The sequence below is a fragment of the Bufo bufo genome, chromosome 1, assembly GCF_905171765.1.
Source record: "Bufo bufo chromosome 1, aBufBuf1.1, whole genome shotgun sequence".
Taxonomy (NCBI): Eukaryota; Metazoa; Chordata; class Amphibia; order Anura; family Bufonidae; genus Bufo; species Bufo bufo.
The window spans coordinates 384,701,955-384,717,684 of record NC_053389.1 but is presented as its reverse complement, the minus strand read 5'-3'; the positions used below and the strand labels follow the sequence as shown (position 1 = coordinate 384,717,684).

The following is a 15,730-nucleotide window of genomic DNA, read 5'->3' as shown; positions in this document are numbered from 1 at the left end:
CACACAGCCAGGGCAACTAAGGAGTGGCTCCGTAAGAAGCATTTCAAGGTCCTGGAGTGGGATAGCCAGTCTCCAGACCTGAACCAAATTGAAAATCTCTGGAGGGAGCTGAAACTCAATGCAGCCCAGCGACGGAAGATCTGGAGAAGATCTGTTTGGAGGAGTGGGCAAAAATCCCTGCTGCAGTGTGTGCAAACTTGGTCAAGAACTACAGGAAACATCTGACCTCTGTAATTGCAAACAAAGGTTTCTGTACCAAATATTAAGTTGTTTTTCTATTGTATAAAATACTTGTTTAATGTAATAAAATGCAAATTAATAATTAAAAAAATCATACAATGTGATTTTTTTAGATTCTGTCATAGTTGAAGTGTACCTCTCCATTCTTTGTAGGTGGGAAAACTTACAAAAGCGCCAGTGTATCAAATATTTATTTTACCCACTGTAGGTATGGATGTCATTGCATATTTACCTCTTTACTCTGGTTGTACTGTAATCTGGGTGGTTGTAGACCGTTTCTCCAAAATATGATTACGGCAATACCAAATTTGTATAGATGCCGTGATTGTTGCTGAATGCAGCATCTGAGGGATTACTTGACGGGTCTCAGCATGATCGCCGTTCCCCATCATTGTAGCTGGGTGCCTGCTGTATTATGCAGCCAGTAACCGCCGCATAAGGAGCGGGCTCAGCTTAGCTGCCGGCTCCATACAATTCCCTGCGCATAATGCCATACATAATAAGGCAATGTGCCTCACTTTAAGGCTCCATTCAGACGTCCGCACTTTGTGTCCGGATCCTTTCCGCAATTATTACCGTTCCGGGTGCGGACCACTTCATTTTCAATGGGGACGGAAAAGATATGGACAGCACACAGTGTGCTGTCCGCATCCGCATTTCCGGTCCGCGGCCTTGAACTTCCTGTCCGCGGCTCCGCAAAAAAATAGAACATGGCATTTCTAATGGGGTGCCGGCCTGGTGATTTTCGGATCCGCAAAACACTGCGGCCGTGTGAATGGACCCTGAAACAGTCACACACCATAAAGTACATACCTGTATAGACTGCAGGAAACCTTCTTCAAGAAAGATCTTACTGGAAGCTGATGAGTTAAAGGAACTATCGGTAACAAGTGGATGTTATTGGTCACATGGCAATGACATCATCAAAGCTCCTTTAATTTGTCAGGATTCAGCAACGCGAGGACGCGGTGCTTCCCCTATCTCCTGCCCTCGAATTCTCCGCCCTCTTTCCCTCCCTGACACTTGCCCATTAGGCCACAAAGTGTATTCCTTGGTGGCAGTGGCCAGCCACATCATAGTGAGGAGGGGGGCACGCTCTCCCTGCTTCTCCACTGTGCGGCCGCTTATGAGAACACGGCGTGCAGGCTGCATCATGCACACTTCATGCTCTATGATAATGACTGATAGTCAGCTGCGCAATAGCAACACTTATACACTTATGGACCATATACTTTGTAAAGTCATATATTGGTGACAGGTTCCCCTTACAGGGGCTTTTCCCCATCTTCATTAACATCCTTTAAAATAATCATATATCAATTTTGCAGAATAAGATGGGGCCCCACCACCTCGTGTAAGATTACTAGTGTAAAACTAAAATAGCAGTATAAGTAGCAGTAATTAAAGGTATGTATAATGCACCATATATCAGAAAACCCAATTTATAGCAAAAAGTCAACATATTGTTATTCCCCCAAAGGTACAATCTACTTTCAACTGACTGACTCTTCTCCCCCCACCCCCAAGCTCTTGGCCCTAAAGCAAATGCTATGGCTGCTATGGATATAGTTACACCCATGGCTGATACGTGCAGTGCTCATGTTCTATTGAAAATAGGCAGTTTGAACAAATGCCTGGCGCCTCCGTCTAACAGGACACCACATGATCAGCAGATGGGACACCATGCCATATTATTGAAGCCGGAATATCGAGGTGACGTGATCACAGCCCAAATAAAAAGTTGGATGTAATAAGTTATTAGTGAGACACTTTCAGTACACTGATTTCTACAAAACCCAATTAATGTGATTTTCTTTTCTTGAACCAGAGTGTTCCTTTAGTAATCCTTAGGAACTTTTTTCTGCGCAATGTGACATTATGTTGATGAAAAAGTATTATTCCTTAAATTATTGTGTATATTATGATGTAATGCACTTTGCATGGATTTTAACGTGCAACCTCTATTTGTATTGGTTTTACAGAACCAGATTTGTCTCAGCCACCATGTTATGAAGAGGCATTGCTGATGGCAGAACCACCGCCACCATATAGTGAGGTCCTGACTGACACACGAGGTATATATAGGAAGATCCTGAGTCCTTTTCTCACTGTTCAGGACGAGCTTGTGAAACCAGAACAGGCCCTGAGCCATAAACAACATCTGTCAGGACCACCTCATACTCAGCCACTTCCAGGAGCCCTAAGTTCACCAATTTCAACAAATCCTCCTCAAGAAGCACAAAGGGTGAGACGACCTTCCTGGTCAGGCTCGGAAATTGGAAGTGGGGGTCTACACAGACTACCTAGGGGCTGCCAGCTGATCTTCCCAATTCCTCTTCTGGGCAGGACTACAGCTGTTTGAAACAACATGCACAGTTGGATCATACAGTATATCATATAGCTGCTGTGGTCAAAAGAACATATGTAAGGAACTGGGTGGGCTGTGAACATCACAAATGACCTTGTAGAAACATAGATGATCAGGGTTTAAATTTGATTATTAACCATTAAATGACACAAAACCTTCTAAAATACAATTCATCAGATGCACTATAATTATTTAATAGACACTGTGGATTTTAAGGACCGCAAAAGTGCATCTAGTATGCTTGTACAGCCCTCTGAGAATACACGTTCAGCTTGGACCTGATTTTGAAGATGCCCATGTTCGACTCTAAGAAGACTCATACAAACTGAAAGCCATCTTTCTTGAATTATTTATTTATATTTTTTAGTTGCACCTTTTTTTGTGGGATTAAAGTTTGGCGGCCGTTGTGTATATTTATGAAGCTGCTGGCTAAATCATGGGGTCCATTTCTGTATGTTGTACATACCTGTGTCTAAGAGAAGAATCTGTTCTCCATAGCAAAATGTTCAATACATTTAATCCAAAAGGGCTTCACATTGAACAATTTCAGTGTCATGTGTAAATGATAAAATGATATGCCATGCACCACTTCAGTGCTGTGGATGCTAAAGTGACCTGTCCAGTCATACTGACAATTTCCTTTTATATTATTCATATTTTAAATCAAGATTGATCATAATTAGACATCTTTGAAATCCTAAAGCTATTTCCAGTTATAGGAGAAAACGCTCTAAATAAACTAAAATTAAATAGGTAATTGTGAAAAGATAAAGCTGTTAGTTGTTGTCCTGATGGCAGAAGGCTATACTATAAAACTAGATTTTTTCGTTACTTTGTGATTTTAATATAAATTGCCAGCAGTAGTGATGGGTAAGACCAGTTTCAGTCAGCCATGAAACAGCCACATTTCGGCATGTGTTGCAACCACAATACCCAGACTTCCTGCTGTTCTACTAATCGAGAGTTGGTAATCTAAGTTTGGTTAGGCACACCCACAGGAGGGCACAGGGGTCGCAGCAGAAATGCAGCACCCTAAACATGTCAAGTCAGCCAAAACAAATAAATGCCTCTATAGAAATAAACCCCATTGAACAATCTCACATTCATTGTCCATTAATGACACCTTAATTAAGCAGAGGCTAGATGGAGACACTTACCCTAGTTTCTGCAATCTTGCAGTGATCCATTGCCTTGTGATAGTGCAAGGTGGCAATCTGTGACCGATTAGGATCCACCACTGTCAGTAGAACTTGGAGTATGCAGCATCTTCATCCAACAGGGAGTCACATCCCTTAATCCACTATGTCATAAGCAACACCATGGATTGTCAGAGCAGAGGCATACTTGGAAATCACAGGGGCCAAGAAGAAAAGTTAGAAAGGCCCTTTTCTTCAACAAAAAGTGAGTGATTGCTAGACAGACTAAAGCACAATATATGCCTGTATTCATGCCTGGATCATTATCACAAAAAATGTTGCATGCTTAGTTACATAGCCCCAGCCACCAGGGGTCCAACAGCAAACACCAGCAGCACCCAGAATCAGTGAATAACAAAAAAAAGCAGGTAAGGCTTTTCTTGCAGGCAGGTCCATAGAAAATCAGTAGACTCGGCATGATGTGCTTACTGGCCAACCGAGCTTTGACATTTTCTGCGTCAGCTAATTCTAGGTGGGTACTGCATTGGACACCAGCAACTGCTACTCTGTTATGGTGGACAATTTTTGCAGATGTAGCAACAGGACATGTAGACATATGGGTTGCCTAAATTGAATTATTTCCTGAGGAACTATCACTTTGGTTTTGACTGGATGTGGACACAGAATGGCAGATTTATCACCAGATTATTCAATGTGGCTGTACTTTCTGCTGTACTTTTGGCAATGAAAAGTGCTACAAAACAGGAAAAAGTCAATGGTGGAGATTTACTATTCAAAATGCACCAGAATTATGGAGCAATTTTCACCAAAGAAGTAGCCTACATGCTTTGCACCACATTTATTAACTGTTTTAGGCACTTTTTGTGACTCATGAGGGAGAGCGACATGGCCTACTTTTGACATTGTGCAACAAAAAATACACCAAAATTGTGATGCATTTTTCTAGGCGTACTAAATTAACACATAAGTATTGTAAAGTTAGACTAGACAGTCTAAAGATATACTAAATTTATTATCCAGCATCAGTCACTGTTTGAGACTTTGTGTCTAAATGTACATTGTGGGGTAATTTATCAAACTGGTGTAAAGTAGAACTGGTTTAGTTGCCCATAGCAACTAATCAGATCCCACCATTTTGGACAGCTGCTTTGGAAAATGAAAGGAGGAATTTGGTTGCCATGGGCAACTAAGCCAGTTCTACTTTACACCAGTATGATAAATGACACCCTGTATTGCTATTAGGCAGTATTAGTAAATCTGAACCATTATCTCAGTGTCAGGGATCAGCAACCTCTAGCACTCCAGCTGTTGTAAAACTGCAACTCCCAGAATCCTCCTTTCACTTCTGTGGGAGTTATAATGAACAGTTGAGCAAGTATACATGTTGGAAGTTGTAGTTTAGCTGGAGTGCTAAAAGTTGCTGACTCTTGCTGTAAGTGAAACCAAAAATAATTGCCAAGCTTATGCTCCTATCAAGGCTTGAGTAAATCGAGCTTCAGATCATAGATATGGAGTCTATTCATTCAAAAACTTTGGTGTTAATGCTGTTTCTATACAGTATTAATCCTCATTTACACGTCAGTGTTTTGGTCAGTGATTTCCAACAGTGATTCTGACCTTAAAAAGTCTCAAAATAGGGCTCTGTGGGTTTATTTGTGCAACCATTTTGTCTTTTTACATCACTCCAGTTTTGAAAAGTGGCTGTGGTTATCCTGTGATTTAAAGGCTATGTACAGATGTAAGCCGTGTACCGGGGTGGGCTCCCCAGGATACAGCGAAGAGGAAAACAACTCCATCACCAGCTTTTGCCAAAACAGAATTTTACTTAAACGTGGTAATGAACACAACCACAAATGCTGGGAACATACAATAAATTTACATACACCCAGCCCAAAGGTTGAGACCCTTGTGCTGTACAGTGCGGCGCCCTCCGATGGATGCAAGAGGAAAGTGTGATAATTAACCTACTGGCAGGAACAACTAAACTGCCACACCTTACCTATTATTACCCTAAAAAACAAGAATAACTGGGCGTATGGTGTGGGCTAGCCTGCGGTGCAGCACAACGGCTTACAATCTTACAAAGCTCTACAGAATCCTCCTCCCATAACTGGTCCTGTAGCATGTGCCAAAGTATTCCTCCTGAGCAAAACGCCAGCCTGGCTTGAGTTTGTGGGAAATTTATCAGCTCTCCAGTGTGAAATGTCACTTTAAGTTATGGAGTCCTTGCAATGGACAGTAGCAACACTTGTGGCCTGACACAGAGACCCCGACTAACTAACTACAGGCCTGGTCTTAGTCTCTAGGTGCCAACACTGTAATGAGTTGCGTGCACGATCTTACTGACCCGGGTTTGCTCTGCATCCGCTGGTGACTCTGAACAGAACAAATGCCTTTCCAACAAGCATGCGGTCCCGCAGTGTATGTAGCTTTGCTCCTAAGCTCTTATCAGTGTTCCTGGAAGCAATCCTCCTTCCTCTGGACAGGATCAGGGTCTTGGACAAAATCAGCTTCACTTAGCTGTAGCTCTGCTTACTGATGTATGCTCCCATACCTGGATGCCGTCGGATTTTCAGCTGACACAGTTCCACAGTCTCAGCTCCCACTAAGATGGCTGCTTCCTCTCTCTTCCTCTCCAGGTTCTGTGTGTAACTCCACCTCTCATGAATATGGAAATATGCAGTCTGTAGCTGTGTTTAGGAAACAGCGGCATCTTGTGGCCAAACAGCAGAATGTCAGTCCAGATAATTTAATTTAATCTACACAAAGTGTTTAGACCAGGAGAGCTGTTTCCCCATCTCACACACCTTCGGAGGCAGCCTGATGCAACAGAGTGAAAATTCTAGAGAAACTGAAGCCTGCACAGAGACAGGGGTACAACATTTTTAATAAAGACCAAGTGAAGAAATGATTTTGAGTACAATGCAATAATAAAAAAAATTGCCTAAAAGTGTACATAGTGTAATGACCGGCGTCACGCACAGGGACGAAAAAAGGGAAAGCCCTGCCCAAGGGAGATGGAAAGGTGGTGACCCCTAACTCACCTTGCGGCTGGCACCTGACTGCCCTGACGCCCCTAGACGGGTTCCTCACCCGTGGGGTGATCACGTGCCTAAACCCTGGCTTTCCCTAAAATGAGCCCTAGATAGTGAACGGCCCGGTGGGATCGCTAGTCCGCACCACTATCACTAAGAGGGGAACACCAGGGAGAGGACAGACAAAACAGACAAACACATACACCCAGGTGGGCGATCACAATAGACCACAAAGGTCCAACAGGGATCCGGAGGGTAGCGTTCTGGACCAACTACCAGAAAACGCAGCAACACAGCTCCAGAAGGTCAGAATAGATGTCCAGGCAGGAAGTTCTATCTCTGGCAACCAGAGAAGTGTGAGAGAGGAATATAAGGAGGATTGGGAGTGCTGGACAAGGAACAGCTGAGGAGAAAGAGCTACGGATCCCTGAGTGAGCCAAAAAGGTTTGCAAAGCAAACCCAGAAAGCTACCATAAGGAAAACAGCCAGGATTGTAAACAGCGCATGCAGCGGGCGCCATAGCTAGAAATGGCCTTGCGGTTCGCCCGGCGAGTCATTTCATGACTCCAAGCACTCCAGTCGACACCATAACCGCCACAGAACCCACGAACCGCCGAAGCTTGGTTGAGGTCTCGCCGTCTCCTACCCACCCTGGACCTACGACAAGGCTCCAGGCTCCAGTGGGTGAACCTCTCCTAAATCCAGAGAGCAGGAACAGCTCTTACAAGAGCTAGTAGTTATAGCCAGGGGAGTATAGCAAATCTTCAGCGTATAGCAATCCCCAGTGTTGATCAGTTACCCAAACACCAGCCTCAACATGATGAAGGGTAAAACAGGAACTCTTTATTGAACACACAGCATTGACTTATATACACATGACATACTGAGGACATGACATAGCAGCCAATCCTGTACAGTTTAAACACAAAACTAACCCTATTCAACAAACACACTGGCATTGTCTTTGACACAATCAACAATTAACATGCAAACAGATATCTTCACCCCCTCTATAATGAATGAATAGGGGACGAGGAGACACATGTGATGGGATTATCTCCTGAGTGTATCATAGGAGTTGGCTGCTATTATAATCAACTATCTTAATCCCATCACTAACACAATCAGTGGGAGTCTCAGTGCAGAGTTAACCCTTTTTGTGTTGCTGACTCCACACCATGCCTTTTTAATGGTCCATAGGAAATATGTGGCATATAAATTACACACATAAATCAGGGTTCATAATTCCTTGTAACCCCAAAAGGTCTGAGGGGGTCTCCATTGTTCTCTCTCCATAGTCTGTAGGAAGGAGGCTAGCCCTCAGGCTACTCCAGCAGCCCCAGTGACGGTTCAGTCCGTCACACTTCTTCCACCAAATACTGATTGAGGGCTGCGATACACCTGTTTCCGCCAAATTCTGATTGAGGGGTGCTATATACCTGTTTCCGCCAAATACTGATTGAGGGGTGCCATATACCTTCTTCTACAAAATACTGATTGAGGCCTGCAATACACCTGCTTCCACAAAATACGGATTGAGGGGTGCCATATACCTGTTTCCGCCAAATACTGATTGAGGGGTGGTATATACCTTCTTCCACCAAATACTGATTGAGGACTGCGATACACGTGCTTCCACAAAATACTGATTGAGGGGTGCCATATACCTGTTTCTGCCAAATACTGATTGAGGGGTGCCATATACCTTCTTCCACAAAATACTGATTGAGGGGTGCCATATACCTTTCAGGAAGAATAATTTTGTTAGTGCTTAGCAGCAATAGATCCGAGGTTCCAGCGGCTGTGGGTCGCCCTTTTAAGGGCGGGTGCCCGGAATACAGCCTGTTAGGGTTCTCTCCACGACCAGGTTATTTAGGGATAGAACCTAGGCCGAGCAACCCGTAGAAATACCCTGTTGAAAGCGACCCCTCTGACACACTGCCGCCTGACCAATGGGACTAGAGCTGCCAGCTATACCTGACACACTTCCAATAAAGCAGTGCAATAACAGCATTGTTTTTGTATAGTGTCACAATATTCTAAAAATTTGATGAAATAAAAGTTATGTTTTAAATAACTACAATAAGCCAAACTCAGCTCAATAGTGAAAATTAACGACACCTCTGAGTAATCATACACTAGGTCACGACTATTGACTTCCTGACCCTGAGTATTTATCCATTAGTAATAATCAAATTGAAACGCTAATGGCAGGTTTCCTTGCAACAAGTCCAGACTTGGAAGCATGGGCAACAGAAGCAAAAAGTGTCTTCTCTGAAACAGAGTACGTTCAGACTACCTCTTCGAATAGTATAAAAAACATCTTCAAGGATTTGACAGGGGCCTACAAAGACCTTATAGTGTCCTGGTGGGAAATAAAATCCCTAGAACACTATTTAAAAGAAAATATTGTACCAAAAGGCCTCAGAATCAATCTTACTCCAGCTGATAGACTTAGAAATACTAGCTTAATAAAAAAGTGGGAAGAGGAAGCTACAGCCAGTTCACATAGATTCATGCACCTCCTCCTTGAAGAAGAAAAAGTGAATCTTGATTCCAAACGAAGAAAGGTGAATAGCCTTAGGGAGCAAGCACTCAAATTCAAAGACGAGGCACCATTTCAGAAAAAAGAGGAATACCTTCAAAATACCGTAGATAGATTTCAGTATATGGTCAGGGAACGTAAACACCAACAATATCTTCGAGACTCCACTGAATTCGAAGGAAACAGAGCATATCTATTCCTTAATAAAAGTATACAAAGGGAGGTACAAAGTGAGGTATCATCATCGGAAGCTGAGGGTTCAGAAACTGAACAAAGTAGGACAAGTAGAGGGAGAAGACAGAGAAATAGAGGCAAGGGAGGTAGGGGACAGACAAGAGCAGGCTACAGAAAAGGAAGTTATCAAACATGCAGCCAAGCGGACCCCTCACCCTCTGCATCATCCTCTACTTTTTTAGCTCAACCCCCCATGCAAGCTCCTTACCAACTCAGGAACAAAGTGTAGGGGGGGCATTAGCTATTACAGGTAATAAAATGGAAATTGTCAACCTCTCCTCCCATAAACTATCCGCTGATGAAATGTCCCTATTAAATAAGGGCCTATCCTTTGTCCCTACAGTCCCACATGACACCTTTGAGTGGAGCAAAGATATAGCCCTCTTTGTAAGTAAATTGCTCTGGCATAAGCACTTTGCATTACAAGATAAAAAGAAGTGTGATGAATTAAGTATGAATACCCAGGAACTTGAGGCCACTATGATGCTTGTAAATCTGCTAGAGGAAGGACAAAAGGATAGGACTGAGGGCCCATTCACACAGCTAAAACTTAAAAGCACACAGATGCCACCCCCTCTACCAGATTCAAACATATCCATTTTTTACAAACTGGTATCCAGAGACCTTGAGCAAATCCAAGCCACTAGAGGTAGGAACAATTTGAATAAAAATTAATATCAGGCCCTTAAAACATTAGAAAGCGCCTGGAATGTGGTAATAAAAGCCTCTGACAAGGGGGGCAACTTAGTCCTAATGGACATAGGGAAATATAAACAAATGTGTCTAGACATCTTGGGAAACAGAGAGTCATATAAACTCCTACCCAAAGACCCTGGCCCTATGTACCTCTTTGAATTGAAAGACATTCTCAATAAAGGATTTCGTAATAAATTGATCAGTGAGGCGGAAATGGACTTCCTCCTGCCACAACACCCGGTCACGGCTACTTTCTACTCCCTGCCCAAGATACATAAGGTAGTGAGCCAAATGAGGGGGACTGGTAGGTAGAAATACCCTCCAGGTCTTGCCTATTTGAAATATACCCTTTTGGGCGCCAATAGCAGTTGATCGTTAATGGTTGGTATTTGGGCTTTGTATTGGTAAAAAGAGCAAATTTTAGGGTGTACGGGTGTGTATAGAGATATCAATGTGTGAGATAAAAACACATATATATATATATACGCACATATAAAACCTGCACAAAAGATCAAAAGATTGTACACATATAAAGAATCTAAAAAATCTGCAAAAAAGATTAAAAGATTGTGCACATAGGTAGGATCACTGTAAACCGTCTCAAGTGCCTAAGAGACCGTGTTCTGCAGCATCGTACACTGTATAGTATGGTACAGTATGTAAATCGATAGGTTAAAAATCTGTATAAAAGGATACCAATATATATATATTAAAATAATATATTTAAAATAATGTGGTATCGTGGGTTCAGTTACTCACTTCACGGCGGGGGGGGGGGGGGGGGGGGGGTGTCGGTTTACTAGGATAAGCATAATACACCTGTAAACCGAGTACCCCCCCAGCCTGGATCGCTTCTAGAGTTTTAACGGATGAAGGCAGCCAATCACACGGGTGCTTCTCTTCAAAGGTCTTTATTGCATGTACATATAAATCCGTCTCAACGCGTTTCGGGACAGGCACGTCCCTTCATCAGGAACATTTCTCCTGATGAAGGGACATGCCTGTCCCAAAATGCGTTGAGCCTAATTTATATGTACATGCAATAAAGACCTTTGAAGAGAAGCACCCGTGTAATTGGCTGCCTTCATCCGTTAAAACTCTAGAAGCGATCCAGGCTGGGGGGTACTCGGTTTACAGGTGTATTATGCTTATCCTGGTAAACCGCCCCCCCCCCCCCAGTGAAGTAAGTAACTGACCCCACGATACCAGATTATTTAAAATATATTATTTTAATATATATATATTGGTATCCTTTTATACAGATTTTTAACCTATCGATTTACATACTGTACCATACTATACAGTGTACGATACTGCAGAACACGGTCTCTTAGGCACTTGAGACGGTTTACAGTGATCCTACCTATGTGCACAATCTTTTAATCTTTTTTGCAGATTTTTTAGATTCTTTATATGTGTACAATCTTTTGATCTTTTGTGCAGGTTTTATATGTGCGTATATATATATATATATATATATATATACAGTACAGACCGAAAGTTTGGACACACCTTCTCATTCAAAGAGTTTTCTTTATTTTCATGACTATGAAAATTGTAGATTCACACTGAAGGCATCAAAACTATGTGGAATTAAATACATAACAAACAAGTGTGAAACAACTGAAAATATGTCATATTCTAGGTTCTTCAAAGTAGCCAAAGTAGCCACCTTTTGCTTTGATTACTGCTTTGCACACTCTTGGCATTCTCTTGATGAGCTTCAAGAGGTAGTCCCCTGAAATGGTTTTCACTTCACAGGTGTGCCCTGTCAGGTTTAATAAGTGGGATTTCTTGCCTTATAAATGGGGGTGGGACCATCAGTGGCGTTGAGGAGAAGTCAGGTGGATACACAGCTGATAGTCCTACTGAATAGACTGTTAGAATTTGTATTATGGCAAGAAAAGAGCAGCTAAGTAAAGAAAAACGAGCGGCCATCATTACTTTAAGAAATGAAGGTCAGTCAGTCAGCCGAAAAATTGGGAAAACTTTGAAAGTAAGGGCTATTTGACCATGAAGGAGAGTGATGGGGTGCTGTGCCAGATGACCTGGCCTCCACAGTCACCGGACCTGAACCCAATCGAGATGGTTTGGGGTGAGCTGGACCACAGAGTGAAGGCAAAAGGGCCAACAAGTGCTAAGCATCTCTGGGAACTCTTTCAAGACTGTTGGAAGACCATTTCAGGGGACTACCTCTTAAAGCTCATCAAGAGAATGCCAAGAGTGTGCAAAGCAGTAATCAAAGCAAAAGGTGGCTACTTTGAAGAACCTAGAATAGGACATATTTTCAGTTGTTTCACACTTGTTTGTTATGTATATAATTCCACATGTGTTAATTCATAGTTTTGATGCCTTCATAGTCATGAAAATAAAGAAAACTCTTTGAATGAGAAGGTGTGTCCAAACTTTTGGTCTGTACTGTATATATATGTGTTTTTATCTCACACATTGATATCTCTATACACACCCCTACACCCTAAAATTTGTTCTTTTTACCAATACAAAGCCCAAATACCAACCATTAACGATCAACTGCTATTGGCGCCCAAAAGGGTATATTTCAAATAGGCAAGACCTGGAGGGTATTTCTACCTACCAGTCCCCCTAATTTGGCTCACTACCATATCCTTTACAGGCAGACACCTATGTCGACCTGACTATACCCGGAGCAGCCTCTAGTATCTAGCACCCAACCTTCTTTCCACTCCACTCCTATAAACCCAAGGCGCCTCAAGTCTTTCAGATCTAGTGGAACCCTTTCCAACAGATCCGTCTGACCCTCACACTTTCTTTCTCTCTCTCTTAAACCCAAGATACATAAGGGCATTAGTCCGCTCAAAGGACGCCAGATAGTATCAGGGGTAGGGAGTATAGGGCAAAATGTAGGCATCTATGTAGACAAGATCATTCAGCCATTTGTAACAGCTTTGCCATCTTATATACGAGATACCTCTGATCTCCTGTTGAGACTCAATGGCATCTGTCTTGATGACTCAATGATCTTTGCATCCATAGATGTTGAGGCACTCTATAGTTCTATCAGACATGATCTGGGATTGAATGCAGTGGAGTATTATTTATCTATGCGTGACAAAAGATTGACAGCACATAATAAATTTCTTCTGGATCTTTTGAACTTCAGCCTTACAAAGAAATACTTTGTCTTTGATGATCGCCGCTACCACCAGCTCAGGGGCACTGCGATGAGCAGTTCTTGTGCGCCGTCGTACGCAAATTTACTCCTGGGCTGGTGGGAGGCCAACTACATTGGGTCTGAAGAACTGGAAAAGTGGCAAAACAAGGTAGTTCTTTGGCTGAGGTTCATGGATGATGTGTTTGTTCTATGTAGGGGGACTGAGGAATCCTTTGCGGATTTTGTCATGACCATCAATGACAATGACCTGGGCCTCAACTTCACATCAACATGCGATAAAAATGCATTACCATTCCTTGATGTGCTGATTGAAAGAGGTATAAACCAGAGCATCGTCACCTCGGTATACCGCAAGAGCACTGCTGGAAATAGTCTCCTCCGTTGGGACAGTGCACATCCATTCCCTTTACGCAAAGGAATCCCCAAGGGCCAATACTTTAGACTTCGGAGGAATTGCTCTACAATGAAAAAATTCAAAAACCAGGCATCAGATCTGAGAGTCAGGTTTAGGGAGAAAGGTTATCCCGATGGAATTTTACGCACGGCCTACGAAATTGCGTGCAATGAGAAACGGGATCAACTCCTCATCCCTAAAAAACTGAGATCAATAAACACTATGGGCCAGAATAATATTCGGGTTATTGGCACCTTTGACAGCGGACATCAAGCAATAAAACGAGTTTTATCTAGACATTGGGATATCCTAAAAGTGGACCCAGATCTAGATAAGGTTCTAGGATCATACCCACAGATCACCTTCAGAAAGGGACGTAGTTTGAGGGACAGACTGGTCAACAGCCATTTTCAACCTGAGAGACCTGGAAATTGGCTTTCTAGAAAACCCATGGGAACCTTTAAATGTGGCAGTTGCACAGCTTGTGGTCAGATTAGAAAAACAAAAACCTTCATTTGCTCCCATAATAACAAGGAATACACCATTAGAGACTTTATAAACTGTCTTACCACTGGTGTGGTGTACCTGGCCCAATGTACTTGCCACTGGATTATGTGGGCAAGACAAAACGGGAATTCAGGAAACGCATAAGGGACCACGTGAATGATGTTTTAAATTAAAAAGACACATCAGTGGCACGCCACATTGTACAACACCATGGAGGTAATACCAGCTGCCTTAGATTCATAGGAATACAGCATGTCCCCAAACCAAAGAGAGGTGGTGATTGGGGCAAGATGATCCTGCGAGCCGAAACAAAATGGACATATAGATTAAACTTTGTGACACCGAAAGGCTTGAATGAATATATTTCATATAAGCCATTTCTATAAATATTTCCATAAAATCTCTGATTAAGTCCCAAGACTCTCTGCCTGGACCTGCCTACATCTCTTCAACACCCCACTCAAATATGGGAGTGATGAAGTTTAGATGCTTGCATTAAGCCTTTGAATAGAGACTGCCCCCTTAGGGGTTAAAACCTGTGCCTGCCAGTGAGGTTGTAATACTCTAATGCCCACTTGGCAGTCTATTTTACTCCTCAAGTATTACAGATCACTGTAAATGTAAATTTACTGAGGAGTATAAACACAAAAGGAACGTGTGACCTGCAAGGACCTGTAACTTTGTATGGTTTAACATCTCGAAGTCTAAAATACTCATTTTGGAATAGATCGCATATAAGTCTGCGAGAAAGTGCATGCGCGCACTCGGCAGACTATAAATACTTTAAAATATGACTCTTGATCTCTATGCTCGCCCCCGCGGATGTATGTATTAAGTGTGTTTACATTTACCCTGCAAGGACCTGCCGAGTCCTATTAGATCCCCATAACTGATACGCCCCCCACCGACGTCACTTCCGGTTGTAAGCGAAGCGCTACTGACTGGGCGAGACATAAGGTAACGGCCCAATGAATGTGCGTCCTCGGTCTGGATGATATGACGAATGAGTGGGAGGGATTCAAAGAGCGCTCACCCTGCAACCATAGGTTAATTAACCAGGTGGGCAGGGTTCAGACGCTATAAAAAATGGACACTTTAATTCAGTTTGTTGCCACTGCCTTTATATACGTGCGGGAGCGCTGCCACTGCACCAGGCGCCCCTGCGTTTCATTCTGTGTCCCTGAAGAACCACTACTCTTTGTGGTGAAACGCTTCGGGCATCTTTGAGGAAGAATAATTTTGTTAGGGCTTAGCAGCAATAGATCCGAGGTTCCAGCGGCTGTGGGTCGCCCTTTTAAGGGCGGGTGCCCGGAATACAGCCTGTTAGGGTTCTCCCAGCTCTCCACGACCAGGTTATTTAGGGATAGAACCTAGGCCGAGCAACCCGCAGAAATACCTTG

At 42.9% G+C, this 15,730-nt stretch overlaps 1 protein-coding gene across 2 annotated transcripts in view; it reads left to right on the top strand.

Annotated features, from left to right (window-relative positions):
- PRR7 (proline rich 7, synaptic) overlaps positions 1–3,182 on the top strand; it is a 106,912-nt gene extending 103,730 nt beyond the window's left edge. For both annotated transcript variants that reach the window (XM_040415675.1, XM_040415673.1), the window contains exon 4: positions 2,223–3,182. In XM_040415675.1, coding sequence (XP_040271609.1) covers positions 2,223–2,602 — 380 coding nt within the window. In that variant the 3' untranslated portion in view covers positions 2,603–3,182. The remainder of the gene's footprint in view (positions 1–2,222) is intronic.
- The last annotated feature ends 12,548 nt before the right edge of the window (positions 3,183–15,730 follow it).